General features: G+C 45.8%; 1 protein-coding gene across 1 annotated transcript in view; it reads left to right on the top strand.

Annotated features, from left to right (window-relative positions):
• The first annotated feature begins 16798 nt into the window (after window positions 1–16798).
• Window positions 16799–27073, top strand: part of ALKBH5 (alkB homolog 5, RNA demethylase) — a 31343-nt gene continuing 21068 nt past the window's right edge. The window contains exons 1-2 of the mRNA XM_089694084.1: window positions 16799–17302; window positions 20171–20466. Coding sequence (XP_089550210.1) covers window positions 16952–17302; window positions 20171–20466 — 647 coding nt within the window. The 5' untranslated portion in view covers window positions 16799–16951. The remainder of the gene's footprint in view (window positions 17303–20170; window positions 20467–27073) is intronic.

Below are 27073 nucleotides of genomic sequence, written 5' to 3'. Positions count from 1 at the left end.
GAATGCAGGGTCAAGGGAGACCAGATATAGTGAATGCGGGGTCGAGGGAGACCGGATATAGTGAATGCAGGGTCCGGGGAGACCGGATATAGTGAATGCAGGGTCCGGGGAGACCGGATATAGTGAATGTGGGGTCCGGGGAGAGCGGATATAGTGAATGCGGGGTCCGGGGAGACCAGATATAGTGAATGCGGGGTCCGGGGAGACCAGATATAGTGAATGCAGGGTCCGGGGAGACCGGATATAGTGAATGCAGGGTCCAGGGAGACCAGATATAGTGAATGCAGGGTCCGGGGAGACCGGATATAGTGAATGCAGGGTCCAGGGAGACCAGATATAGTGAATGCGGGGTCCGGGGAGACCAGATATAGTGAATGAAGGGTCGAGGGAGACCGGATATAGTGAATGCAGGGTCCGGGGAGACCGGATATAGTGAATGCGGGGTCCGGGGAGAGCGGATATAGTGAATGCGGGGTCCGGGGAGACCAGATATAGTGAATGCAGGGTCCGGGGAGACCAGATATAGTGAATGCGGGGTCCGGGGAGACCAGATATAGTGAATGCAGGGTCCGGGGAGACCGGATATAGTGAATGCAGGGTCCGGGGAGAGCGGATATAGTGAATGCAGGGTCCGGGGTTTAGTAACACTTTAAGGACAAAGCATTAATCACGAAATGAGACTTCATTCTGACCTTTCTGATCTGCAAGATTTTTCTTTGTCCATGTCACAGAAGGTATAGAAACCAGAGACAGCCAGGCAACCAGCATTTTCAGAAGATAGTCAGCATTGGCATCTCTGTATTTATCTTGGTATGGGTTTGCTTTTAAGTGTATCTAAACCCAAAAGCAAAAATGCAATATAATGCAGCTTGCCAGTACTTAGATGTGGTGGCTGCATTAGTTCCCTTTTTTCAGGTGTTTTCACTTGACAATCCTGCTAGTAACGTTGCCTATCATAGGGTGACAACACTTGTTTAGGAAAACCAAAACAAGATAGAACTACAGAACCCTGTCACTCTCACATTGTCCATATGAGGGGTCTCCAAACTTCATAAAGAAAGGGCCAGTTTATGGTCTTTCAAACTTTAGGAGGACCGGACTGTGACCAGTAGGAGTAGAAAACGCCCCAGCATCAATGGGAGTCCACAATGTCTCAAACCTGATGGTCAGTAGGATTTACAGATTTAGACAGCGCATGTGGTCAGTAGGCGGAGTAATAGTGCCCAATCATTGGTGTCAGTGGGAGGAATTGTACCCTATTGTTGGTGTCAGTGGGAGGAATTGTACCCTATTGTTGGTGTCAGTTGGAGGAATTGTACCCTATTGTTGGTGTCAGTGGGAGGAATTGTACCCTATTGTTGGTGTCAGTGGGAGGAATTGTACCCTATTGTTGGTGTCAGTGGGAGGAATTGTACCCTATTGTTGGTGTCAGTGGGAGGAATTATACCCTATTGTTGGTGTCAGTGGGAGGAATTGTACCCTATTGTTGGTGTCTGTGGGAGGAATTGCTCCCTATTGTTGGTGTCAGTGGGAGGAATTGCACTCTATTGTTGGTGTCAGTGGGAGGAATAGTGCCCCATCATTGGTGTCAGTGGGAGGAATTTCACCCTATTGTTCGTGTCAGTGGGAGGAATTGCACCCTATTGTTGGTGTCAGTGGGAGGAATAGTGCCCCATCATTGGTGTCAGTGGGAGGAATTGCACCCTTTTGTTAGTGTCAGTGGGAGGAATTGCACCCTATTGTTGGTGTCAGTGGGAGGAATAGTGCCCCAATCATTGGTGTCAGTGGGAGGAATTGCACCCTATTGTTGGTGTCAGTGGGAGGAATAGTGCCCCATCATTGGTGTCAGTGGGAGGAATTGCACCCTATTGTTAGTGTCAGTGGGAGGAATTGCACCCTATTGTTGGTGTCAGTGGGAGGAATAGTGCCCCAATCATTGGTGTCAGTGGGAGGAATTGCACCCTATTGTTGGTGTCAGTGGGAGAAATAGTGCCCCATCATTGGTGTCAGTGGGAGGAATTGCACCCTACTGTTAGTGTCAGTGGGAGGAATTGCACCCTATTGTTGGTGTCCGTGGGAGGAATAGTGCTCCATCATTGGTGTCCGTGGGAGGAATCGCACCCTATTGTTGGAGTCAGTGGGAGGAATAGCACCCCATCATTGGTGTCAAGAGAAGGATGATGCCCCATTGTTAGTGCCCCACATTGGAGTCAATGGTTGGAATAGTGCCCCAAGGGCCAGACAACAACAAGCAAAGATCCACATCCGGCCTTCGGGCCGCAGTTTGGAGACCACTGGTCCATATCATGTGAGGGATGTGGTTCTGTAGTTCTCAGAGATACCTAGGAACAATGTTACTGAAAACAATGCAGCTCTGGCAGGGAGCGCAGGAAACTCACTAGATTTCTGTCAGGTCCAACAGGATTGTTTTATTTTTCAAGTATATATTTAACAGACCGGTAGGACAGCAAATATTACATTTTTGTTTTTGGGACGTGGTACCCTTTAACCTAAAACAAATGCTACATTATAAGAACAAAAGCTCATTTCAGCACCAAGGACAGCAGATGTTTGTACACCGATCTGTCACTGTCTGAATCAAAGGCAGGCAATAGATTATGCAATTCTCTTTCCTTTCTCCATGAGTGGATGGAAAAAATATTTCTCGACTTTTCTGTCAAACACTGACTGTTGGATTCTCTCCCTCAGCGCTACAGTGTTCTGCCGGCCGGGAGCCTTCCTTGCCTGCAGAACACAATGATTAGTGTTGCTTGGGGCTTCTTAAGAATCAGGAACTCACTCTTTCCCAGTCAATTCTTGTCTGCGCCCACTACCCACGTCCGAGCACCGCCCCTTGGTTCCACTCCCTACCCTCTTCCCAGTACCTCTCCTTTTAGAGAATACAAAGCCAAGTATTAATTTCTGGTGCTAAATAATTTGTATGGAATTTGTTAACAATAACAAAAGCAGAAAAATAGATCTCCAGCAACCAGCAGCAATCGACCTCTCAACACCACACTAGCAACAATAGATTCCTGCAGCACCAATGGACCCCCAGCATGTACAACAGATCTACCAGCAGCCAGCATCAATGAATTTATAAAAATGATACTAATAAAAGCAGAAAAACAGATCCCTGGCTACCAGCAGCAATAGACCTCTCAACACCACCCCAGCAACAATAGATTCCTCCAGCACCAATGGACCCCCAAAACAAAATAGCTCCTCAGCAACAATAGACCCCCAGCATGTACAACAGATCTACCAGCAGCCAGAATTAATGAATTTATGAAAATGATACTAAGAAAAGCAGAAAAACAATACCGGCTACCAGCAGCAATCGATCCCCTCATCAATGAATTTATGAAAATGATAAGAAGAAGAAAAAAAGATCCCCGGCTACCAGCAGCAATCTTTCCCCTCAGCATAAATAGATTTGTCCAGCAACAATGGACCCCCCCAAAAAAATACCTCTAAAGCAACAATTGACCCCCTGCAGCTACAACAGATCTCCCAGCAGCCAGCATCAATGAATTTATGAAAAAAACAAGAAAAGCAGATCCCCAGCAACAATAGATCCCCTCAGAAAAATAGATTCCTCCAGCAACAATGGACCCCCAAAACAAAATACTTCCAGAGCAAAAAATGACCCCCAGCAGTTACAACAGATCTCCCAGCAGCCAGCATCAATGAATTTATGAAAATGATAATAAGAAAAGCAGAAAAACAGATCCCCGGCTGCCAGCAGCAATAGAGCCCCTCAGCATAAGTAGATTCCTCCAGCAACAATCGGCCCCCAAAAACATAACTCCCCAGCAACAATGGACCTCCAGCAGCTACAACAGATCTCCCAGCAGCCAACATCAATAGACTCTCCAGCAGCCAGCAACAGTAGATCCCTCTCTCAACAGTAGTTCCCTTCCAGCAACAATGGACTCCCATCAACAATAGGCCTCCCCCCCCACCAGCAACAATTGACCTCCCCTGCAACTATAGACCACCACAAGAAAATTGGTCCCCTTCAGTGACAATAGATTCCTAAGCAGCCAGCAACAGTAGATCTTCCAGCACTTCCCAGCACCCCTTGCCATTACATATATCCAGTGCTGGAGGTGCCAGAACTGCGTTCCTACTAGAAAAAAAATCCCCGGTGCTGCTGGTGGACTATAGCCGGAAGCGCTAATCATTTGGGAAAAACCTTACAGGCTGGTTGTACACCATTTGATCAGTAGATCGACTAGTGTACAACTAGGGTGTTCTTGCATGAATTGAAATTCACTTGGTCCCTGGTAGACCGTATAAATTTTGATCCATGGATGACCAGCTTGATTTTTATGAAGATGTCTATTCTGTTGCTTTATAGCTAACCTGTGCTTTGTCCATTTAGGGAAGATCTGCAGGTTTGCCTTAGTACTTCCCTCCCCAGCAGTGCATACTTATCTTTCCTCCTCACCACTCCATTCAGCCACTGATAGTGAGGAAAGAAAGCTCTATGTAAGCTCCAGCTAGAGCTTACACAGAGCTGAGGACTTTCTCTCCACCTCAATATTACAGCCCTTGTCCAATCCCCAAACAGCAACACGGTCACATGACAGAAAGGGGAGTGTGTCAGATGCTCCTTTGTCCCCAGAAGTACTAGTTATTCTCTTCAAAATGGGAGCGGCAAGGAGACAATGGAAATGTATGTGCTTGCTGGGGACTTTAAAGAGAACCTGTTGCTTCACCCTGTGTGGGCAAAGCACAGATTCGCTCTAAAAAACTACTAATTTCTGTGCGATTAGTGATCAGGTGTGTGCTGAAAAACATTTATTTATTTCAGGTACTTATAAAGCGCCATCAATTTACGCAGCGCGATATATATATATATATACATATATATGTGTATATATATATATATGTATATATATATGTATACGTATGTATATTTATATGTATATGTGTATATATATATATATATATATATATATATATATATATATATACAATCAGGTCCATAAATATTGGGACGTGGACACAATTCTAACATTTTTGGCTCTATACACCACCACAATGGATTTGAAATGAAACGAACAAGATGTGCTTTAACTGCAGACTGTCAGCTTTAATTTGAGGGTATTTACATCCAAATCAGGTGAACGGTGTAGGAATTACAACAGTTTGCATATGTGCCTCCCACTTGTTAAGGGACCAAAAGTAATGGGACAGAATAATAATCAGAAATCAAACTTTCACTTTTTAATACTTGGTTGCAAATCCTTTGCAGTCAATTACAGCCTGAAGTGTGGAACGCATAGACATCACCAGACGCTGGGTTTCATCCCTGGTGATGCTCTGCCAGGCCTCTACTGCAACTGTCTTCAGTTCCTGCTGGTTCTTGGGGCATTTTGCCTTCAGTTTTGTCTTCAGCAAGTGAAATGCATGCTCAATCGGATTCAGGTCAGGTGATTGACTTGGCCATTGCAGAACATTCCACTTCTTTCCCTTAAAAAACTCTTTGGTTGCTTTTGCAGTCTGCTTTGGGTCATTGTCCATCTGCACTGTGAAGCGTCCAATGAGTTGTGAAGCATTTGGCTGAATATGAGCAGATAATATTCCCGAAACACTTCAGAATTCATCCTGCTGCTTTTGTCAGCAGTCACATCATCAATAAATACAAGAGAACCAGTTCCATTGGCAGCCATACATGCCCACGCCATGACACTACCACCACCATGCTTCACTGATGAGGTGGTATGCTTAGGATCATGAGCAGTTCCTTTCCTTCTCCATACTCTTCTCTTCCCATCACTCTGGTACAAGTTGATGTTGGTCTCATCTGTCCATAGGATGTTGTTCCAGAACTGTGAAAGCTTTTTTAGATGTCGTTTGGCAAACTCTAATCTGGCCTTCCTGTTTTTGAGGCTCACCAATGGTTTCCATCTTGTGGTGAACCCTCTGTATTCACTCTGGTGAAGTCTTCTCTTGATTGGTGACTTTGACACACATACACCTACCTCCTGGAGAGTGTTCTTGATCTGGCCAACTGTTGTGAAGGGTGTTTTCTTCACCAGGGAAAGAATTCTTCGCTCATCCACCACAGTTGTTTTCCGTGGTCTTCCGGGTCTTTTGGTGTTGCTGAGCTCACCGGTGCATTCCTTCTTTTTAGGAATGTTCCAAACAGTTGTTTTGGCCACGCCTAATGTTTTTGCTATCTCTCTGATGGGTTTGTTTTGTTTTTTCAGCCTAATGATGGCTTCACTGATAGTGACAGCTCTTTGGATCTCATCTTGAGAGTTGACAGCAACAGATTCCAAATGCAAATAGCACACTTGAAATGAACTCTGGACCTTGTATCTGCTCATTGTAATTGGGATAATGAGGGAATAACACACACCTGGCCATGGAACAGCTGAGAAGCCAATTGTCTCATTACTTTTGGTCCCTTAACAAGTGGGAGGCTCATATGCACACTGTTGTAATTCCTACACCGTTCACCTGATTGGATGTAAATACCCTCACATTAAAGCTGACAGTCTGCAGTTAAAGCACATCTTGTTCGTTTCATTTCAAATCCATTGTGGTGGTGTATAGAGCCAAAAATGTTAGAATTGTGTCGATGTCCCAATATTTATGGACCTGACTGTGTATATATATATATATATATATATATATAAAACCACTAATATGGCTTAGTGGTTAGCACGTCTGCTTTGCAGCAAATGGGTCATGGGTTTGATTCCCGACCATGGCGCCTCCTGCATGGAGTTAGCATGTTCTCCCTGTGCTTCAGTGGGTGTGCTCCGGTTTCCTTCCACACTCCAAAGACATGCTGGTAGGTTAATTGGCTCCTGTCTAAATTGTCCCTAGTATGTGTATGTATGAATGCGCTGCATAAATTGACGGCACTATACAAGTACCTGAAATAAATAAATATATATACATACACACACACACACAGGGGCGGACTGACCATTTGGAAACTCAGCAGCGCTTTACATATATATTGTACATTCATATCAGTCCCTAACCCTCAAGGGGTGTACAATCTAAGGTCCCTAACCCTCAAGGGGCGTACAATCTAAGGTCCCTAACTCACATTCATACAGACACATACTAGGGACAATTTAGACAGAAGCCAATTCACCTTCCAGCATGTCTTGGAGTGTGGGAGGAAACCGGAGTACCTGGTGGAAACCCATGCAGGCACAGGGAGAACATGTAAACTCCAGGCAGGTGGTGCCGTGGTTGGGATTCGAACCAATGATATTTGAATGGAGCCTACAGCCACCAAAAATGTTTAGACTTTTTTTTTCTACCAAATTGAATGCAGCCTGTTGCTTTCAATGAGCCTGTACAAACAGGCATGTAAATGTCAGTAAACTAATACCATGTTTAGAGCAATAATAAAAATAATAATAATAAAAAATACAAAAATCTGCATTACTGATCAGCATTTTCCATGCATATGTGCATAAATCACACCTCTCCCTTGAATAGTGAATTCTATTATTTTAATATTTGGCAGCCTTGGAGCTAGAAGAATTTTTACGCATGTGATTGTGCCCCATTATACGGTCCATATTCCCCAGGAGGATCCACCCTTCCTACGTCAGTACCGCGTGCAAGGACCAGAACAGATCAGAAATAACTTCACATGGATACAATTTGGAATAAAAAAAAAAAAGGAAAGACACAATATCCATTGGCAGGTAAAAGACACAACATAAAGATGTCCTGCTGCCTTCATAACAATCAAATCACCAAAACAAACCACACAGAACCCTCCGCCATCTTTCCAGGCACAGCAGAGCGCACAGCAGCGGGGTATGACGCTGTAAATGGTCGCCCTTTTTTTTACGTTGTATATGGTCACCTTTGTGCCTATTTTCTATGCAGCTCATTTGTGTCATTAGAGATGCTTGTCTTGTTTATAGACATTTGGTTAAATATTTTGTTGGTTTTATATATATATATATATAGAGATAACAAATTCTGTATTTTACTTTTTCTTGAAATACATTTTTCTATTGTTTTTTTTTTCATGGTGCTTTAAAACATTTTTGTCTCATATTTAATTGTAAATAAAATACATTTTTCTCAAATGGTATACTGTAAAGAAAGTGTTTTACTTCATCGACGGGGCGTTCACATCTGGTGCTTTGGGATCTCAATGCAATTCTGCCTGCGATCTCAAAACGCACTGCAATAGCAGCAAAATGCACCACGCGTGTTCAGGTGCCACTCGCTTTTAGTGTTACCTAAACACTGTGTGGCAGTGCTGAGATTGTTGCGCAAACCGCATCGAATGAAGCTTGTCGCTCAAAAAAGAAGCTGCTGCTCCTTTTTTGGGGTGATGAGCTTCGGGGGATGCGGTTTGCCATAACTGCAGTACGATTTATTCCACAACAATGAATGAATGCGATCTCAAAATGCACTGCAATAACAGCAAAACGCACCACGCGTGTTCAGGTGCCATTCATTTTTAATGGTGCCATTCATTTTCAAATGAATACCACCTCAAAACGCACTGCAATAGCAGTAAAACACACCACACGTGTTCAGGTGTCATTCATTTTCAATGGTACCTAAACGCTGTGTGGCAGTGCTGTGATTGTTGCGCAAACCGCATCGAATGAAGCTTGTCGCCCAAAAAAGAAGCTGCTGCTCCTTTTTTGGGGTGATGAGCTTCGGGTGATGCGGTTTGCCATAACTGCAGTACGATTTATTCCACAACAATGAATGAATGCGATCACAAAATGCACTGCAATAGCAGCAAAACGCACCACGCATGGTCAGGGGCCATTCATTTTCAAATGAATGCGATCTCAAAACGCACTGCAATAGCAGTAAAACGCACCACACATGTTAAGGTGTCATTCATTTTCAAATGAATGCGATATCAGTAAAATGCACCACACGTGTTCAGGTGTCATTCATTTTCAAATGAATGCGATATCAGTAAAATGCACCACACGTGTTCAGGTGTCATTCATTTTCAATGGAGCCATTCATTTTCAAATGAATGCGATCTCAAAACGCACTGCAATAGCAGTAAAACACACCACACGTGTTCAGGTGTCATTCATTTTCAAATGAATGCGATATCAGTAAAATGCACCACACGTGTTCAGGTGATGTGGTTTGCCATAACTGCAGTACGATTTATTCCACAACAATGAATAATGCGATCACAAAATGCACTGCAATAGCAGTAAAACACACCACACGTGTTCAGGTGTCATTCATTTTCAATGGTACCTAAACGCTGTGTGGCAGTGCTGCGATTGTTGCGAAAACCGCATCGAATGAAGCTTGTCACCCAAAAAAGAAGCTCCTGCTCCTTTTTAGGGTGATGAGCTTCGGGAGATGCGGTTTGCTGCAACTGCAGTACGATTTATTCCATGACAATGAATGAATGCGATTTCAAAACGCACTGCTATTATTTATTTATTCCAGGTACTTATATAGAACTGTCAATTTACATGTCACTTTACATATATATTGTACATTCACATCAGTCCCTAACCCTCAAGGGGTGTACAATCTAAGGTCCCTAACCCTCAAGGGGCGTACAATCTAAGGTCCCTAACCCTCAAGGGGCGTACAATCTAAGGTCCCTAACCCTCAAGGGGCGTACAATCTAAGGTCCCTAACCCTCAAGGGGCGTACAATCTAAGGTCCCTAACCCTCAAGGGGTGTACAATCTAAGGTCCCTAACCCTCAAGGGGTGTACAATCTAAGGTCCCTAACCCTCAAGGAGCGTACAATCTAAGGTCCCTAACTCACATTCATACATACACATACTAGGGACAATTTAGACTGGAGCCAATTCACCTATCAGCATGTCTTTGGAGGGTGGGAGGAAACTGGAGTACCTGGAGGAAACCCACGCAGTCACAAGGGAGAACATGCAAACTCCAGGCAGGTGGTGACGTGGTTGGAATTTGAACCAGCGACACTAGTACTGCCAGGCTGATGTGCTAACCATTTAGCCACTGTGCTGCCCCATAGCGGCATTTTTCATCAGTTTACATCTGTTTACATCTGTATTTTTGTCTGTTTACTTTCGTTTTTTGACTGTTTACACTCGTTTTTCGTCCATTTACATCCGTTTTTGACCGTTTTTCGTCCGTTCTATTCTTAAATAGAGTTTTCTTCCGTTCAAAAAATAGATGTTAATGGATGCGGACATTGACTGATAAAAACAGATGATCATCCGTTTACATCCGCTAGTCCATAGAAGTACATGGGTGTCCGTTTTTCATCCGTACAAGGACAGATGAAAGAAGGACATACGGAACGCCCGTGTGAAAGGGGCCTAACTGATAATAAAGTGAGGGCTGGAGTTTGACTTTAACTTCAAGTGACAGGTTTGCTTTAAAAGTGGTCTGACTGCTGTCTCCTATTTCCTGGCATGTCGATGACAACGTGAAGAGAGCGCTAGCTTGGTGCCAGCTTGGCCCGCACAATGTACCGTGGGCTGAAGAGATTTGCGGATAATGACATGACAGGTACACGCTCGAGCTAGTTTTAACCCCGCACTGCCGGTGGCCTGGTATCCAAAGACAAAGGGGTTGTGTTGAGTGAACGTAGGAGCTGTCAAATCGCATTTGAAGGAGCGCTTCATCTGCCTAATCGGAATGGCAGGCAAGAGAGGAGAAAAATAAGAAGTTCAACGCAGGACAAGCAGAACTGAGTCTTGTAGAGCTCAGAGGCCTGGAGACCTCGGTGTACTTAAGAACGCCTGAGATCACAGAACACGGAGGAAGTGCGGGCTGCGTACATGGATTCCAGTACAAAGACTTCACATCCAAGTTACTAAAGTTCACCTTTTTATATGTTCTAGCTCAAACATTTGTGCTTTGCAGTATTTATTGTCTCTGGTACAGGGGCGGACTGACCATTTGGAAACTCGGGCGCTGCCCGAGGGCCCAGGGTCAGTAGGGGGCCCCATGAGATGCCCCTGGTACCTTTTTCTTAGGCTTTTTTGAGTTTGGGAATGACGCAGGGGCCCCATGATCCCCTATTGCCCGGGGGCCCCATGAGTTGTCAGTCCGCCCCTGGGCTGGGCAGCAGGTGGATGATCAGCAGAGATTGGGTGGGTAGCAGATAGATTATCAGTAGAGACTGGCTGGGCAGCAGGTGGATGGTCAGCAGAGACTGGCAGAGCAGCAGGCGGATGATCAGCAGACTGGCTGGGCAGCAGGTGGATGATCAGCAGAGACTGGCTGGGCAGCAGATAGATGATCAGCAGAGACTGGCTGGGCAGCAGATAGATGATCAGCAGAGACTGGCAGAGCAGCAGGCGGATGATCAGCAGAGACTGGCTGGGCAAGTGACAGATGATCAGTAGAGACTGGCTGGGCAGCAGACAGATGATCAGCAGAGACTGGCTGGGCAGCAGACAGATGATCAGCAGAGACTGGCTGGGCAGCAGATAGATGATCAGCAGAGACCGTCTGGGCAAGTGACAGATGATCAGCAGAGATTGGGTGGGCAACAGAAACATGATCAGCAGAGACTGGCTGGGCAGCAGGAGGATGATCAGCAGCAGAGACTGGCTGGGCAGCAGACAGATGATCAGCAGAGACTGGCAGGGCAAAAGACAGATGAGATGCCCCTGGTACCTTTTTCATAGGCTCTTTTGAGTTTGGGCAAGGACACAGGGGCCCCATGATTCCCTATTGCCCGGGGGCCCCATGAGTTGCCAGTGCGCCCCAGCTCGGGTATCATGACAGCACCGATCGCCTGGACTTGTGCAAGGCCTGGTTCACACCAATGTGATTTTTTTTTTGTGCATTTTGCAGAAACACAATACAGTCCATTTAACATGGTTTCCTATGGGAAACGTTCACATCTATATGTTTTTGGAAAGGGTCAGGGACTTTTTTTTTTTTTAAATGCAACACAGTGCATTTTTGGTTCAATAGACTTCAATGGACACGTAGCAGAAGCGCATGTAGTGCATGTTTGATGCATTTTGGGGTTTATTTTGCCAATAGGAAAATAGGGCAGCACAGTGGCTAAATGGTTAGCACTTCTGCCTGGCAATACTAAGGTCGTCGGTTCAAATCCCAACCATAGCACTACCTGCCTGGAGTTTGCATGTTCTCCCTGTGCCTGCATGGGTTTCCTCTGGGTACCCCAGTTTCCTCCCACACTCCAAAGACATGCTGATAGGTTAATTGGATCCTGTCTAAATTGGCCCTAGTATGTGTATGTATGAATGTACGTTAGGGACCTTAGATTGTACGTCCAATCCCCCATTAGGAGATCCAGCCTCTCCTTTTGTCCTGGCCGCCATTGTTGTTGGGCTTATAGTGAGGGAAATTACATTTTGAGTTGTCATTGGAATGGGGGGGAGGGGGTAAATCTAATAAGGACATGTGAGCTGCTCCTATAGTGAATTTCCCTCACTTTGGAGAGATTTTCCCTCACTTCCTGTTGTGTCCCTGGGACAGGAAGTGAAGGGAAATCTCCTAAGTGGGACACAGCTGGCCAGAAACAGTAAAAAAGGGATTTAGAGCCCTGTTGGTGTTAGAGCACTGATTTCTCTCATTTCTAGTTCCTCTATGTGCAATTGATAGCCCCTGCGTGGGCGTGATTTGTTGCTCCTGTGTTCATTGTTATAAATTAATAAAAACCACTGAAATACAAAACATTAAAAAAAAAGGGATTTAGAGCCATCCCCTACTTTAACCACTTCCTACCCGTAGGACACATATGACATCGTCACGTTGAATGGTTATAGGGGGTGATGCCTGCTGCCATCATCCTGGTATCAAAATGCGCAGGAGGCGATTCCTTATTCCTTGTAAGGCAATAGGTAAATGATTAGGATAGCTGAACGTATAATAACAAATCATGCTGTGCTACTCAAAAATTAACCTCAACAGAAATAATGACAAAGCATTCAATGCAATCAAAAGTGAAAAAAAATTGCACATAAAATGTGATTATAATAGAATAAATAAATAAATATTCGTAAATGATTAAATGGTGTGACCTAAAAAATAGTCATGACCAATATGCATAAGTGAAATAATAAATATTTTGAATAAATATAAATATATATATATATATATATATATATATATATATATAAAAATAAATATAAAATATATATATATATATATATATAGTGAAATAAATGAATAAAGTGCCAAGTTCCAATCAGTGTATAAATCTTCATTAAACTGTGAATCAACCAGTGACCACTGCAAAAAATCCTCCACCAGCTCACCTCCAGCCACAAAGGGTCATACGCGCTTTAAATAAATATGCTCAGCGATGGTATCCTTGCATGTCCCCTCGATACTGTGTCAGGGAAATCCTCTTAAATGGATGAAACGCCAACTCTGGCAAGGTCATGCATGTTCCAAATAAAACGCACCCAGCAGTAATACCTCGGATGTCCCCTTCGTGATGCACCAAAAGTCTCCTCTCACATGGGCCATACCTGGAACAATAAATCACAAGGGACTTCCCATAGAGCAGTAAGTTTCACAAATGTATTAAAATAAAAATGCAGAATGCTTTACACATAAAAAAACGGGTCCACAGACCAATACGGGCATGTAGGTGAAAACAGCAGAGATGGGTGTACCAAAATGGGTATACCAAGATGGCGGCTGCCGTCCGTACCGGAAATGACATCACCACGCTTCCGTCCTACGCGTTACGTCACGAATCAGGTGACTTCCTCAGGGCTTTAGTCACATTTTATGTGTGATTTTTTCACTTTTGATTGCATTTAATGCTTTGTGGGGTTATCATTATTAATGTTGAGGTTCATTTTTGAGTAGCGCAGCATCATTTGTTATTATATGTTTTTATACTGTTTGGATCTCGGTTGGAAGCCTGCTGCAACTCTTGCACTTTAGGGGTACTGGCAGCGCAGGAGGATTTATATCCATTGTTAGGATAGCTGAACAGACACTTCTGCGGGCGGCGGGCCGGCTGCCTTTCCCAGGCTCTCCCGTCCAATCACGGAGCCCGGGACTGCTGCAACCATGGGTACTACACAGAGAAGGAGGAACTCATGCTGTTCCTTCCTCTCTGTGACCCCAAAAATGAAGAGGATTTTTTCACTGCCGGGTTCGGCTCTTTGTTTACCTGCCCGTTAGCAGCCGATCAGCCCGATCTGTGTCTGATTGGCTGCACTGGAGGCCAGAGGAGAGATGTGGGGTCTAATAGACCCCAGATCTCTCCACAAAGTGGACAGGTCATAGACCCCAGATCTCTCCACAAAGAGGATCAGTCATAGACCCCAGATCTCTGCACAAAGAGGACCTGTCATAGACCCCAGATCTCTCCACAAAGAGGACCTGTCATAGACCCCAGATCTCTCCATAAAGAGGACCTGTCATGGACCCCAGATCTCTTCCCAAAGAGGACCTGTCATAGACCCCAGATCTCTTCATAAAGATGACCTGTAATGGACCCCAGATCTCTTCATAAAGAGGACCTGTCATGGACCCCAGATCTCTCCACAAAGAGGACCTGTCATGGACCCCAGATCTCTCCACAAAGAGGACCGGTCATAGACCCCAGATCTCTCCACAAAGAGCACTGGTCATAGACCCCAGATGTCTCCACAAAGAGGACCAGTCATAGACCCCAGATCTCTTCATAAAGAGGACCTCTCATGGACCCGAGATCCCTCCACATAGAGGACCTGTCATAGACCCCAGATCTCTCCACATAGAGGACCTGTTATGGACCCCAGATCTTTCCACAAAGAAGCCCTGTCACGACCCATGCTGTCCCAAGGGATGCAATAAAAAAAGCAATAAAGTTGACAAAAAAATTGAGTGTTTAAAAAAAAAAACTTTTCAAATTAAATAAATAATAAAAAAAAATTAAAGTGCCTCCTCCTTCTGTGCTTATGTGCAAACGTATACATAAGTCCTGTATGCATATGTAAAAGGTAGTCACACCACACATGCCAGGTCTCTCCGCGAACGTCAGAGCAATAATTTTTCCTCCAGACCTCCTGTGTAACTCTAAACTGCTAAACAGTAAAGGCTTCTAAAGCATCACCTATGGAGCTATTTAGGTACCATAGTTTGCCGCCATTCCACCAGCGTACGCAATTTTAAAGCGTGACATGTTAGGCATCTATTTACTCGGCGTAACATCAGCTTTCATATTTTAACAAAAAATTAGGTGTTTTATACTTTTAGTGTGCAATAAAATATATTAAACTGTATTTCTGCCCCAAATAAATTGTATTTGAAAAACTGCTGCGCAAACACCATTATTATTATACAGTATTTATATAGCGCCAAAGGGTATGCTCAGCGCTGTACAGTAGCAAGGGGGACAGAACATGAGACAAGACAGTAACAATACAATACACGAGGGGTTCGAGGGCCCTGCTCTTTGGAGCTTACAATCTAGGAGGGAGGGGAAGGTGGCACAGGAGGAGATGGCTGTGGGGGATGGAGTGGTGGGAAGAGTGGAGGAGGTCAGCTGTTAGGTGAGGGTGGGGTAGGCTTCCCTGAAGAGGAGGGTTTTCAGGGTGCGCCTGAAAGTGATGAGGGTAGGTGACAGTCTGATGGATTGGGGTAGGGAATTCCAGAGGATGGGGGAAGTCCTGGAGAAGTACTGTAATCGGACGTGGGAGGAGGAGACCAGGGAGCTAGAGAGTAGGAGGTCCTGTGAGGAGCGGAGGGCACGCGTAGGGTAGTATTTGGGTATCAGGTCAGTTATGTAGTTCGGGGCGGCATTGTGAATGGCTTTGTAGGTCAGGGTTAGCAGTTTGAATTTGATGCGTTGGGCAATCGGGAGCCAGTGAAGGGATTGGCAGAGGGGGGAGGCAGATGTGGAGCGGTTGGTGAGGTGGATGAGTCTAGCCGCTGAGTTCAGGATAGACTGGAGTGGGGAGAGCATTAGTTTAGGTAGGCTGGTGAGGAGGGAGTTGCAGTAGTCCAGGCGTGAGATGATGAGGGAGTGTACGAGTTGTTTGGTGGTGTCTGGGGTGAGGAATGTACATATCTTGGAGATGTTGCAGAGGTGGAGCCTGCATGCATGTGACATTAAAAATTGCAGCACCCACCATTTTATTCTATAGGGCCTCTGCTTTTATATATATACACAGAATGTTTGAGGGTTCTAAGCTATTTTCTACAAAAAAAGTACAGAAAAATGTCAGCATTTCCCTAGCAGAGAAGTAAACAAAAAAGTATCTGTGTATTAAATCGTTTGTGCTTTGGATACACATTACTAATAAAGCTGTGGCTGGAGTTCTGCTTTACGGCATGGCTTGTCACTTATTATAACGTTCCCCCTGCAGACTTGGGGTGGAGTTTCCACACATGAGAAGCGCGCCAACATTGTCGGCCATGTTGGTATACCCCAAAAGCCCCCACGGCGGCCATCTTTGTACTCCATCCCCCCCTCGAGAGACGTTACTCTAGTCACGTCGACAGTCTCGTGAAGCCTCCAAAACAAAGGGCGCCAGAAGCTCCTTATGCTTCCCTAATATCGTCCGACTGTACAAGCCTAGCAGGCCAATGATAAAAATCATAGCTGCGGTTTCTCGGTCGCCATTCCATGTTCTCTGTTCCTTAAAAAGCCCCAAAATCGGCGTTTTATGTGAAAGGTCCGTACAGGCACAGCTGAAGGCAGTCCTAGCTCATGGGGTCCTACATTTTCGCCCCCCACTGTCCCGCCCATTGCTAGGACTGGCAGGACTTTGAGCCAATAGCGGAGAGGCTCTTGGTAGGCCGTGTCCGTGACACGCGTCCCGTATCGGCACGTTTCCCCGCCCATTGTTTTGATTGACACGCCCGCGTGCCAATACTAGAGAGGATCCCCTCAGAACGGAGCAGTGACGTCGGCGGGCCTTGAGCGGTGCTGGCGCAGCGACATCCGCTCTCCGGTGTGAGGGGAGGGAAGTGAAGCGGCGGACATGCCCAGCCCCGGGTGACCGAGCAGCGCCAGGCTCCCCCACCACCGCACTCCAGTCATGTCCGCCAGCGGCTACAGCGACCTGCGGGAGAAGCTGCAGTCCCGGGAGGTGAAGAAGAGGAAGCAGCCGGCCTCGGACACGGAGGACGAGGAGGCGGAGCTGGAAGAGGAGGAGGAGGCGCGGAAGGTGCGGAGCGGGATCCGCCAGGTGCGGCTTTTCTCCCCGGAGGAATGCCTCCGCATCGAGGCCAAGATAGACGAGGTGGTGGCCCGGGCCGAGAAGGGGCTCTACCGGGAGCACACGGTGGACCGAGCGCCGCTCCGCAACAAGTACTTCTTCGGGGAGGGATACACCTACGGGGCCCAGCTACAGAGGAGGGGCCCCGGCCAGGAGAGGCTCTACCCCAAGGTGGGTACTCGGGGGAGGGGCTCTACACCAATGTGGGTACTGGGGGGGGCCTACACCAAGGTGGGTGCTCTGCGGGGGAAGGGCCCCTACCCCAAGGTGGGTGCTCTGCGGGGGGAAGGGTAGCTTGACCCCAAGGGGAAGGAGCCCTACACCAAGATGGGTGCTCTGGGGGGTGAGGGATCTACACCAAGGTGGGTGCTCTGGGGGGTGAGGGATCTACACCAAGGTGGGTGCTCTGGGGGGTGAGGGATCTACACCAAGGTGGGTGCTCTGGGGGGTGAGGGATCTACACCAAGGTGGGTGCTCTGGGGGGTGAGGGATCTACACCAAGGTGGGTGCTCTGGGGGGTGAGGGATCTACACCAAGGTGGGTGCTCTGGGGGGTGAGGGATCTACACCAAGGTGGGTGCTCTGGGGGGTGAGGGATCTACACCAAGGTGGGTGCTCGAGGGAGGGGAGCGTGACCCCCAAAGGGGAGGGGCTCTACACCAAGGTGGGTACCTTGGGGGTGGGGCTCTATACCAGGGTGGGTACTGGGGGGAACATGACCTGAAGGGGAGGGGTTCTACTCTAAGGTAGGTATAGGGGGGCTTTACTCCAAGGTGGGTACTCTGGGAAGGAGGGTCTCTACACAAAGGTAGGCACGTAACCCGAGGATGAGGGGCTTTACCCCAATGTGGGTACTCCAGTGGGCATGTCATCTGAGGGGACGGGGCTCTACATCAAGGTGGCTACTGGCGGGGGGGGGGCTCGTGACCTGAGTGGGGAGGGGCTCTACACCAAGGCGGGTACTCTGGGATGGGCTCTACACCACGGTGGGTACTCCGGAGGGGCATGTGACCATAGGGGGAGGGCTCTACACCAAGGTGGGTACTCTTGGGGGGGGGGGGGAGGGGCTCCAGGGGCAGCCTGTGACCTGAGAGGGAGGAGCTCTACACCAAGGTGGGTACTGGGGGGGCATGTGACCTGAGAGGGGCAGTGCTCAGGGGGAGGGACTCTACCCCAAGGTGGGTACTCCCATTGAATTGACCCGGGAACTCTGGGTAGTTTTTACCTCACAGTAGGTACTTCTGGGGGGCACATGACCTGAACTGGGTACTCTTGATTGGATAAAGGGGCTCTACCCCAAGGTGGCTACTCCCAGGGGGCACATGACCTAACATGGGTGCTCCAAATATGTTGACTCGACCTCAAGGTGGGTACTCCCAGGAAGTACATGACCTGAACTGGTTACTCTGATTAGGCAGGGAAACTGTACAACACATTGTGTACTCCAAGGGAGCAGGTGACACATCCTGGGTACTATGATTAGGTGGACCCTACCCCAAGGTGGGTACTCACAGGAAGCCCGTGACCTGAACTGGCTACTCTTGATTAGTGTGGGAGACTGTACACCACTGTGGGTACTCCCAGGGAGTAGGCGACACATCCTGGCTTTGATTAGGTGCACCCTATTCCAAGGTGGGTACTTCCAGGGGCACATGACTTGACTACCTGGGTACTCTGATTAGGTGGTGGGGCACTACCCTAAGGTGGTGCTCTGAGAGAACATGTGACCCAACCTGGGTACTCTGATCAGGCAGAGTGAGGGAAACTTCCCAGGAAGCATGATGCCCCACCACCTGATTAGAACATATATAGGTGTAGTCATGTGCTCCCCAGGAGTACCCACTTCGAGGGCAAGTCTACCTAATCGGATTGCCTGAGTGGGTACTCCAGTATGTTCTAATCAGGTGGAGGGGCACTACCCCAAGGTGGTTACTCCCAGAGAGCTCTAAGTATGTGGAGTTCCACAGACTGTTCTCCATGGTGGGTATTTTCTAGATTCTGGAGACCGATTGGAGAGCTCTGGGTACTCCCAGCAGAGAGGAGGAGACACCAACCTTATGGTGGGCACAGCCAGAGACCAGAGTACTGTTATCCACATGGGGTGTGTCTGTTTGGCAGGCTATACTCTATGCTATGGACTAGGTGCCGGCACTTAGTAGGGATGATATCGGGGGCAGTACCTAGGCGGTATGTGCTCCTAGTGTTGTCCTCTCAATGTGCAGAGGAGTGAATTCATACACCAAGGTGGACAGAAGGGTAGTGCCAGGACTAGGGTACTCTCACCGAGTACAGCGTATCTATACTCCATGTAGAAAAGGAAGAGTCCTCAACTAGAGAACATTTCACACCCACCTGGGTACTCTGCGTAAGGAAGCAGAACAACAGCCCAGGTAGGTACTCCCAGCGACAGAAGTCCTGCTAGTTAGCGGCTACTCCTATGGAACAGAGGATGAGAAACCATAAAATGCCATTGTTACTTTTGATGCTTTGTCGGTTACCGCTGACCCAAGGAGGGTACTCCCAGAGAGCCGCTGAAGAGCGACTACTTACCTGTCCAGCAAGTCTAGTCTTTACTTTCTGGCTGAACTATGACGGCACATCTGGGTGTGCCGGATGCTTCTTCCTCCACTTCATGCCGTGGTTTGATCTGCTGACCATACATCACTAATGTGACCCGAGAAAATGGAAATCTGATTCACCACCACCTGTCAGACAGGAAATTATAGCTGATCGTCTTTCACAGACGGCTGCTTTCTGTTTATGAAATGTATTTGTCAAAAGTTTCCTTTTTTTCTTTTCTTAGTTTGTCTAGTGGAGAGGGATTAGAACCTCTGCTATCTAGAACTCCATTAAAGATTTATTTAGTTTTTTTCTTCTTTTACTGTATTACTTTGTTATACCTAGAAAGTGTATGCAGACTTGGCATCTTATTACAAGCTCCGCTTTTTATTTTGTGGTTTTTATCAAAATACTTCTGGTTACTTATCCCTTGACTGCCTTTATTATTTAAAAATTTTTTTTTTCTTTTTTCCCCCCCAAGGGTGACGTGGATGACATCCCGGACTGGGTGCACGAGCTTATCATCCGTCGCTTGGTGGAGCACCGCCTCATCCCCGATGGCTTTGTAAACAGCGCCGTTATCAATGACTACCAGCCCGGCGGTTGTATCGTCTCTCACGTGGATCCTATCCACATCTTTGAGCGGCCCATCGTCTCCGTGTCCTTCTTCAGCGACTCGGCCCTGTGCTTCGGCTGCAAGTTTCAATTCAAGCCCATCCGCGTGTCTGAGCCTGTGCTGTTCTTGCCTGTGCGAAGGGGCAGCGTCACCTTGCTCAGGTAACTTGTGGGGGGGGGGGTTGGATGCTAAGGGTCTGACTGGGGTTGCACGTGTTGCGTGGATCCACAATGTTGACGCTTTTATATGTACTTACAGGCTTTGTTTGGCTTTGCTGCAGAACTGAAAATGCCAACTTGGCCTGTGATGGGCTGGGTCATGTAGTTTGCTGAAGTTTATAGTTCTCTGCAATTCACTGCATACAAGTGGTGTTAGAATAGTTCTGGTGTTGCTGCGGTTCTGCAGGAACACAGACGCATGATCCGTCAGGAGGGTGAAGATGATACAGAACTTGCCTTGTATAAAGGTCCTTCATTTCATGATGTAGTAAAAGTGGCATATTAAGACTTGACGGCATGCTGGTGCTTGTAGTGCCAATGGTCGCTATAAGAATGTAAGATTGAGGGTTACAGGATGTGTTTGTGGGTTTTTTTTTCTTGTTTCGTCTTTTGTGTGTATGTGTAATATATATTTATTTGTGTGTGTGTGTGTGTGTGTGTATATATAGTTTTAAAAATTTTTTTTTTTTTCTCCTTATTACCCCTGATTTTATATAGCGCCAGCAGGCTGCGCTGTACAAAATGAAGGCAGACATTACAGTTACAATACAATTTGGTACAAGAGGAAACAGAGGGCCTGGCTCGTTAGAGTTTACAATCTAGGAGAGATCCTTTCAATCCTGTCTGTGGTGTGCTGGTAGATCTCATCAGTTGTAAATTAGATTTCAACACGGTCCTTAACAGCATTAGTGTTCACTTTTTTTCCAGAATAAATGAAGAGGTGAACGAACACCATACACCCACCTCAGAAGAAATATTTTAAAGTATCTAAAGGCAAAAACTTTTTTTTTTTTGTTTTGGACAGAGTTTACCTTTTATCAGTGAAAGTTAAGAAAATCCCAAATTTTGGGTTGTCCCCAGAAAAGAGTTAAATCTTCCAATGGGGACACTAGTTCTGGGGGTTCCCCAAGGGATTCCATTAACTTGCAGGGATTTCCCCTCACTTCCTGTTTTGGCTGTTGAACAGGAAGTGAAGGGAAATCTATGCAATGGGACATGGGTGGCAAAAAAAATCCAACGGGTTTATAACCTTCCCTTTTACCTATCCAAAATGAGGAAAAAAAAAGTTTTGCCTACTTAAGTTTAGATCACCGTGTGTACTCTCCAGTGCTCCAGAAAATACATTTCCAAAGGGAGGCCAAGGGAACCAGGACAGGAATGGCCTACAGACAATGCTTCAGGGATGCAGCCCTCCTCAGACAGGGTACTTTTTTTTTTTTTTTAATTTTTTTTTTTTTTTTTTTTAGCTATGCTTTGTGAATGGCGACACACAAACATAGTGGGAGTTCCTCAAATTTGACTGGAAGTGGAAATGTTTATATATGATAGGGGGTACACTTTTAGATACCAAAACTGCTATTCTAGTTGCATTCAAATCTCTCATAGCATCATCCTGTTTAGTCTGCCCTTTTTACTTTTAGCTTTTTGTACTGCTATAATCATTGAAGAGTAATAGACTGAATGAGAGATATTGATACTTGTGGTTCTCCAACTGCTGATGGCGCCTGTAAGGTCTCCAGACTGCTGAGCTGCTAAGATAAGTTGGTGTTTACAAGCTAGGATGGCAGGATGTGTCACAGTAAATCCAGGGTAATGCCTTGATGACAGGACACACAAGAACACCCCAGGCTGCTTTTCTGTCCAATATAGGTCATTGATTACACACACATCTGACAGGACAAATGCCAGGCTAGATGGGTCACGGCCGCCTTGCTGACAATAGCCGCTTCATAGGATTGTATGGCGAACTGATTAACGATTCGTATATTTGTGGCTTGCAGGAGTCTGTAGACTTCATGATGTGGCATGGGTTCCATAGCAGAATGTACCGACAACCTTCCATATGGAGACTTGACCAGCTTTACAGCACTAGGTTATGGTTTCTCAAACTGATCCATTCCTAAAGGCAAACAACCCTACAATCTTCACTCAGATTTCTGTTCGATAACCTTTTAGCAGGATTTCAGCATTCGATATTTTCATGCGGCGTTGTGGGTTGTTTTTTTTTTCCTGTAGTACAATGAAGAGATGTTCTGATCTCTAATTTTCATAATGGCTCTTTATGTAAATATCATTTTTTACATAGTACATCCTGTATGTATATAGCGATAAACCTGCCAACGTGGCTTGATTCCATGCTATGGTCACTTTAGGTGTAGATGTCAAATGTACACTACAGGAAAAAAGTGGAAATGCTTTACAGCAGACCTCTGTTGCTGATCAGCAGGGTATCCTGCGTGGAAGTGCTGTAGGCTTTCAGCACTCTAGCTGTGCTTGGGCTTCCGTACATATCCCATTGCTTTCCAGTACAGACTCCATGTACTATAAAAACAAGCTGTAGATAGTAGGCTACATACTTGTAGTGCTTGTCACCCCAGGGTGGTGTAAAGATTTCAAAGGATAAGCTCACCTTTGGGTACATGTTACCGTTTTTTGTTTTGTTTTGGGTTTTTTTTAGTTGAACAGGTAACGTGTTCCCAATGCTGCAGCCTCTGCCTGATTGTGTGTATGTATATAAATTATACAGCACAGCGGCTTAGTGGTTAGCACGTCTGCCGTGCAGTAAATGAGTCATGGGTTCAATTCCCAACCATGGCGCCTCCTGCATGGAGTTTGCATGTTCTCCCTGTGCTTGCGTGCGTGGGTTTCCTCCAGGTACTCCAGTTTCCTCCCACACTCCAAAGACATGCTGGTAGGTTAATTGGCTCCTGTCTAAATTGTCCTAGTTTCATCCCTGGCCATGTGGGATCTCCTGCATGGTAGGGGTTGGGGAAAGACCTGTAAAATAATTGCTAAGAGAATTCATGGAAAAATCGCTTGCCAGTGACAGTCAATGCAATCGGCAAGGGTCGGATATGACTCCATGGATGGAGAGAGAGGTGTGTGTGTTTGTGTATACATATATATGGGACCCTTCTCCAAATCATGTGATTCAGGTGTTCCAATCCCACCCATGGCCTCAGGTGTATATTATTTTTTTTTTTTTTTTGTGTAATAAATAACTGCAAGTACCAACATCCTTAGTGGCTGTCGGCTTGGAGTTAACAATGAACTACCACAGCGATGTGGAGTGCTGTGGTAGTTCATTGACTCTTCCTGTCAGTGTATCTGCTTGCTCTTACGGGCTGTACGGGCAAGCCGATGCACTGACAAGTCTTCAGGAGACCTGCATGACGCCAGCGATCTGCTGATTGCTGGTGCAGTGCTTTCCAGGCTCCTGCAACAAAAAATAATAAATGCACTTTTTTTTTTTTTTTGTTTTTTTTTGGCAAAAGGTGAACTTATCCTTAAGTTTTTAGTTCCCCAATAAAAGTACTTTTATTATTGTATTTGAGTCCTAATATGAAATTTTATAGATTTAATGGCTTCCTAACCCCTTCATGACAAGTGTAAAACAAATCCCAATGCCTAGACACCATTTTGCAAAAATAAATTCCCCCGGCTTCTATCGCAGCAATAACACTTGTGCTTACTTGTACCCATAGTAGAAACAACGCATACACGCTTTTGCTTTTTTTTTTATCCTACCTGAAACACACTGATATTTTTTTATATGTATATTATCAATTTTAATGCCTTAACCTTTGACCTTTACTTACCCTGATACTGACCTAGGTCAAACCCTGTTCTACTTATTTTTTTTTTTTTTCCCCCTTCCCTCCCAATGTGGCTTTCTATCACAGCAATCGGGTAATCTTCAACATAACCTTCTGTACCAAATCATTGGTACAGGACCTGAGACTTCCAGCAAGAACCCGGTCTCTGTGCTAGGAGCACTCTATGAAGCGCTCGCTCAGTACAAACAGATACGCATATATTTATTTCAGGTACTTGTATAGCGCCGTTCAGTTTATGCAGCACTTTACATATATATTGTACATTCACATCAGTCCCTAACCCTCAAGGGGCGTACAATCTAAGGTCCCTAACTCACATTCATACATACACATACTAGGGACAATTTAGACAGGATCCAATTAACCTTCCAGCATGTCTTTGGAGTGTGGGAGGAAACCGGAGTACCCGGAGGAAACCCACGCAGGCACAGGGAGAACATGCAAGTAGTGCTGTGGTTGGGATTCAAAACCAACAACTCGAGTACTGCCAGGTGGAAATGCTAACATATATATATATATTCTCTATATCCCAGTGCAAGATGACCCGCTTATGCGTACAGTCAGCGGCAAAGGGTTAACAGTTGTGTATAGTAGAAATTACATTATTAGTTATTAACATTTACAGTTGTATGCCTCATCAGCATTGTTGTCATTGTAGACCGCTGGCTACAGACAGGCCTTGCTTCTCCAGCCACCAGGAAACTATAAATATCAGCCCTGGATTTCATTTGTTATTCCACTGTAGAATGTCCTGTGTGGGGGTTTTTTTTTTTTTTTTTTTGGCTAGGATATATAGCATTCATTCCGACAGACCGCACTGAGACCCTGTTTCTGCAAATATTAGCATTTTTAGCATGTTTGGTCTAGTCCACACAAGAAACTCCTTCTGTCTGACCTGCTGTATCAGCACCTGGTGACCACCTTCCAGCAACTTCAGTCTCCATGAAATTTGTGATCCCGAATACAGTATATTCAGGAAACTGTTTTCCTTTGTATTTGGAATTGTCGCTGACACAGACCAGTGACTATTGTTTATGTAGATTACTAATATAAATATTTTGTAAACTTTGAGGAAAATGCACACATCGCTTTTGCCAAACTCGGGTGCAAGCTGCTCAGGTGTCATGCTGATCCAGTAGGTTCCCCTGCAAATGTAAGATATAATACTTGGTTTGTGTATTGGGGATCTAATGGATATTTGCATTTAATCTACAGTCCTGCAACCGCATCATGTGCAGTGCATATCAGCAATGGCTGTTGGTCCTGTGATGTATGTGGTGGTGTCGGCAAAAGGGGCGACAGCCCGTCTGTTCACCCCACCCTGTGGTCACTACTACTGAATCAATAGGGAAGAAACTTGGGGGGGTTTTGTTTTTTGTTTTGTTTATGGGTTTTTTTTTTTTTTTTTTTTTTTTTTGTTACCTGCTGCTATAGACAACACATATTCTGTATGTGCTCTAAGGGGGTGCAGTCTTTTTTTTTTTTTTTTTTCCCCCTCCCTTCCCCTGTTTCTGTACGCATTTATGCAGCCTCTCGGGTACCAAAATGTAAACCTGTGCTGAGACCGCACACCCGACATTTGACCAGCGCCTTCCAGCTCCCAATTGTGGGGCTTTCCGATCATGTGGCTGCTGTGATGGCCAATCACGGCAGTCAACTGATCGTAAACCCCGCCTCGCTTCCCAGTATCAGAAACCGCTTAAACAGCTGGGAGGCGCTGACATTCAGGGGTTAAACATTTTGATGTGATCAAGGGAGTTGTGGTGGTGTGTGTATGTATGTATATGTGTACACACGTGTATATATGTGTATATGTGTGTGTGTGTGTGTGTGTGTGTGTGTGTGTGTGTGTGTATGTGTATATATATATATATATATATATATATATATATATATATATATATATATCCTTTTTTTTTTTATTATTTATTTATTTTCTCTTTTGTTGAAGTGTTAACAGGCACCTTTTTGAGAGGTCAGTCTCTTACCATCCAGAATGAAGGAGCTTAAGGAAGGATAGTTCCTTGCTATACAATTGAAGTCTTCATGGCAAAGCTGAACGCCTAAAGCTGGCAATATATGAACAGATTCCGCCATCCACACAAAGTGGATACTGGAATTAACCCCTAACCAGGACATTGAATTTTGACCACATCATCCGTAGCTGTCAAAATATGCTGCAGTTGCTGATAAAAAAAAAAAAAAATCCAACCTGTGCTTTCAACAGATGTCAAATGATAGACTTTTACACTGAGGGAATTTGGCCAGTCCCTGTCGAACTGGTCATGGTTCAATCCAGATATGGCCAGTGTCACCTTGTCTCTGAGAGCACGCTGCCACCAAGATGCAGACGAAACCGTCGCTATACAAAAAGTTAACCAATCCATACCTGTAAAAGACAGTATTTACCTGCTCCATTGTTTAGAAATCTTCTGCTGAAGCCTACACTTCAGGGAGTGTTGGTCCCCCGCACCTCACTGGTTCCTCCCACAGAGTTTCACCCTTTAGAGCACGGGTGTCAAACTGGCGGCCCTCCAGCTGTTGCCAAACTACAAGTCCCATGAGGCATTGCAAGATTGCCAGTTACAAGCATGATTCCCACAGGCAGAAGCATGATGGGACTTGTAGTTTTACAGCAGCTGGAGGGCTGCCAGTTTGACACCCCTGCTTTAGAGGATACAGTGGTGACATGAAGGTCAGCAGGAGAAACCAGTGAGGGCTGCGGGGAATCCAGGTTAACCGTACTGGAAGTGCTACACAGGTCAGCACAAGGGGCATAAATTGGTCAGAGATGTGTCTTGTGCTGATGCCTCTTCTTTTAGGTGAAATTCACACACATACACACATGCTGCCGTAATCTGGTTCTGAGAAGCTGTCACATGCTCTCATCAAGGGAACCCTGACTATGCCCAGCTCCTCCATTCATAGAAGCT

This window comes from Staurois parvus, unplaced genomic scaffold, assembly GCF_062004578.1.
Source record: "Staurois parvus isolate SC_StPar_1 unplaced genomic scaffold, SC_StPar_1.0 ptg000649l, whole genome shotgun sequence".
In the NCBI taxonomy this organism is placed as follows: domain Eukaryota; kingdom Metazoa; phylum Chordata; class Amphibia; order Anura; family Ranidae; genus Staurois; species Staurois parvus.
This window is presented reverse-complemented; position numbering and strand designations above follow the sequence as displayed.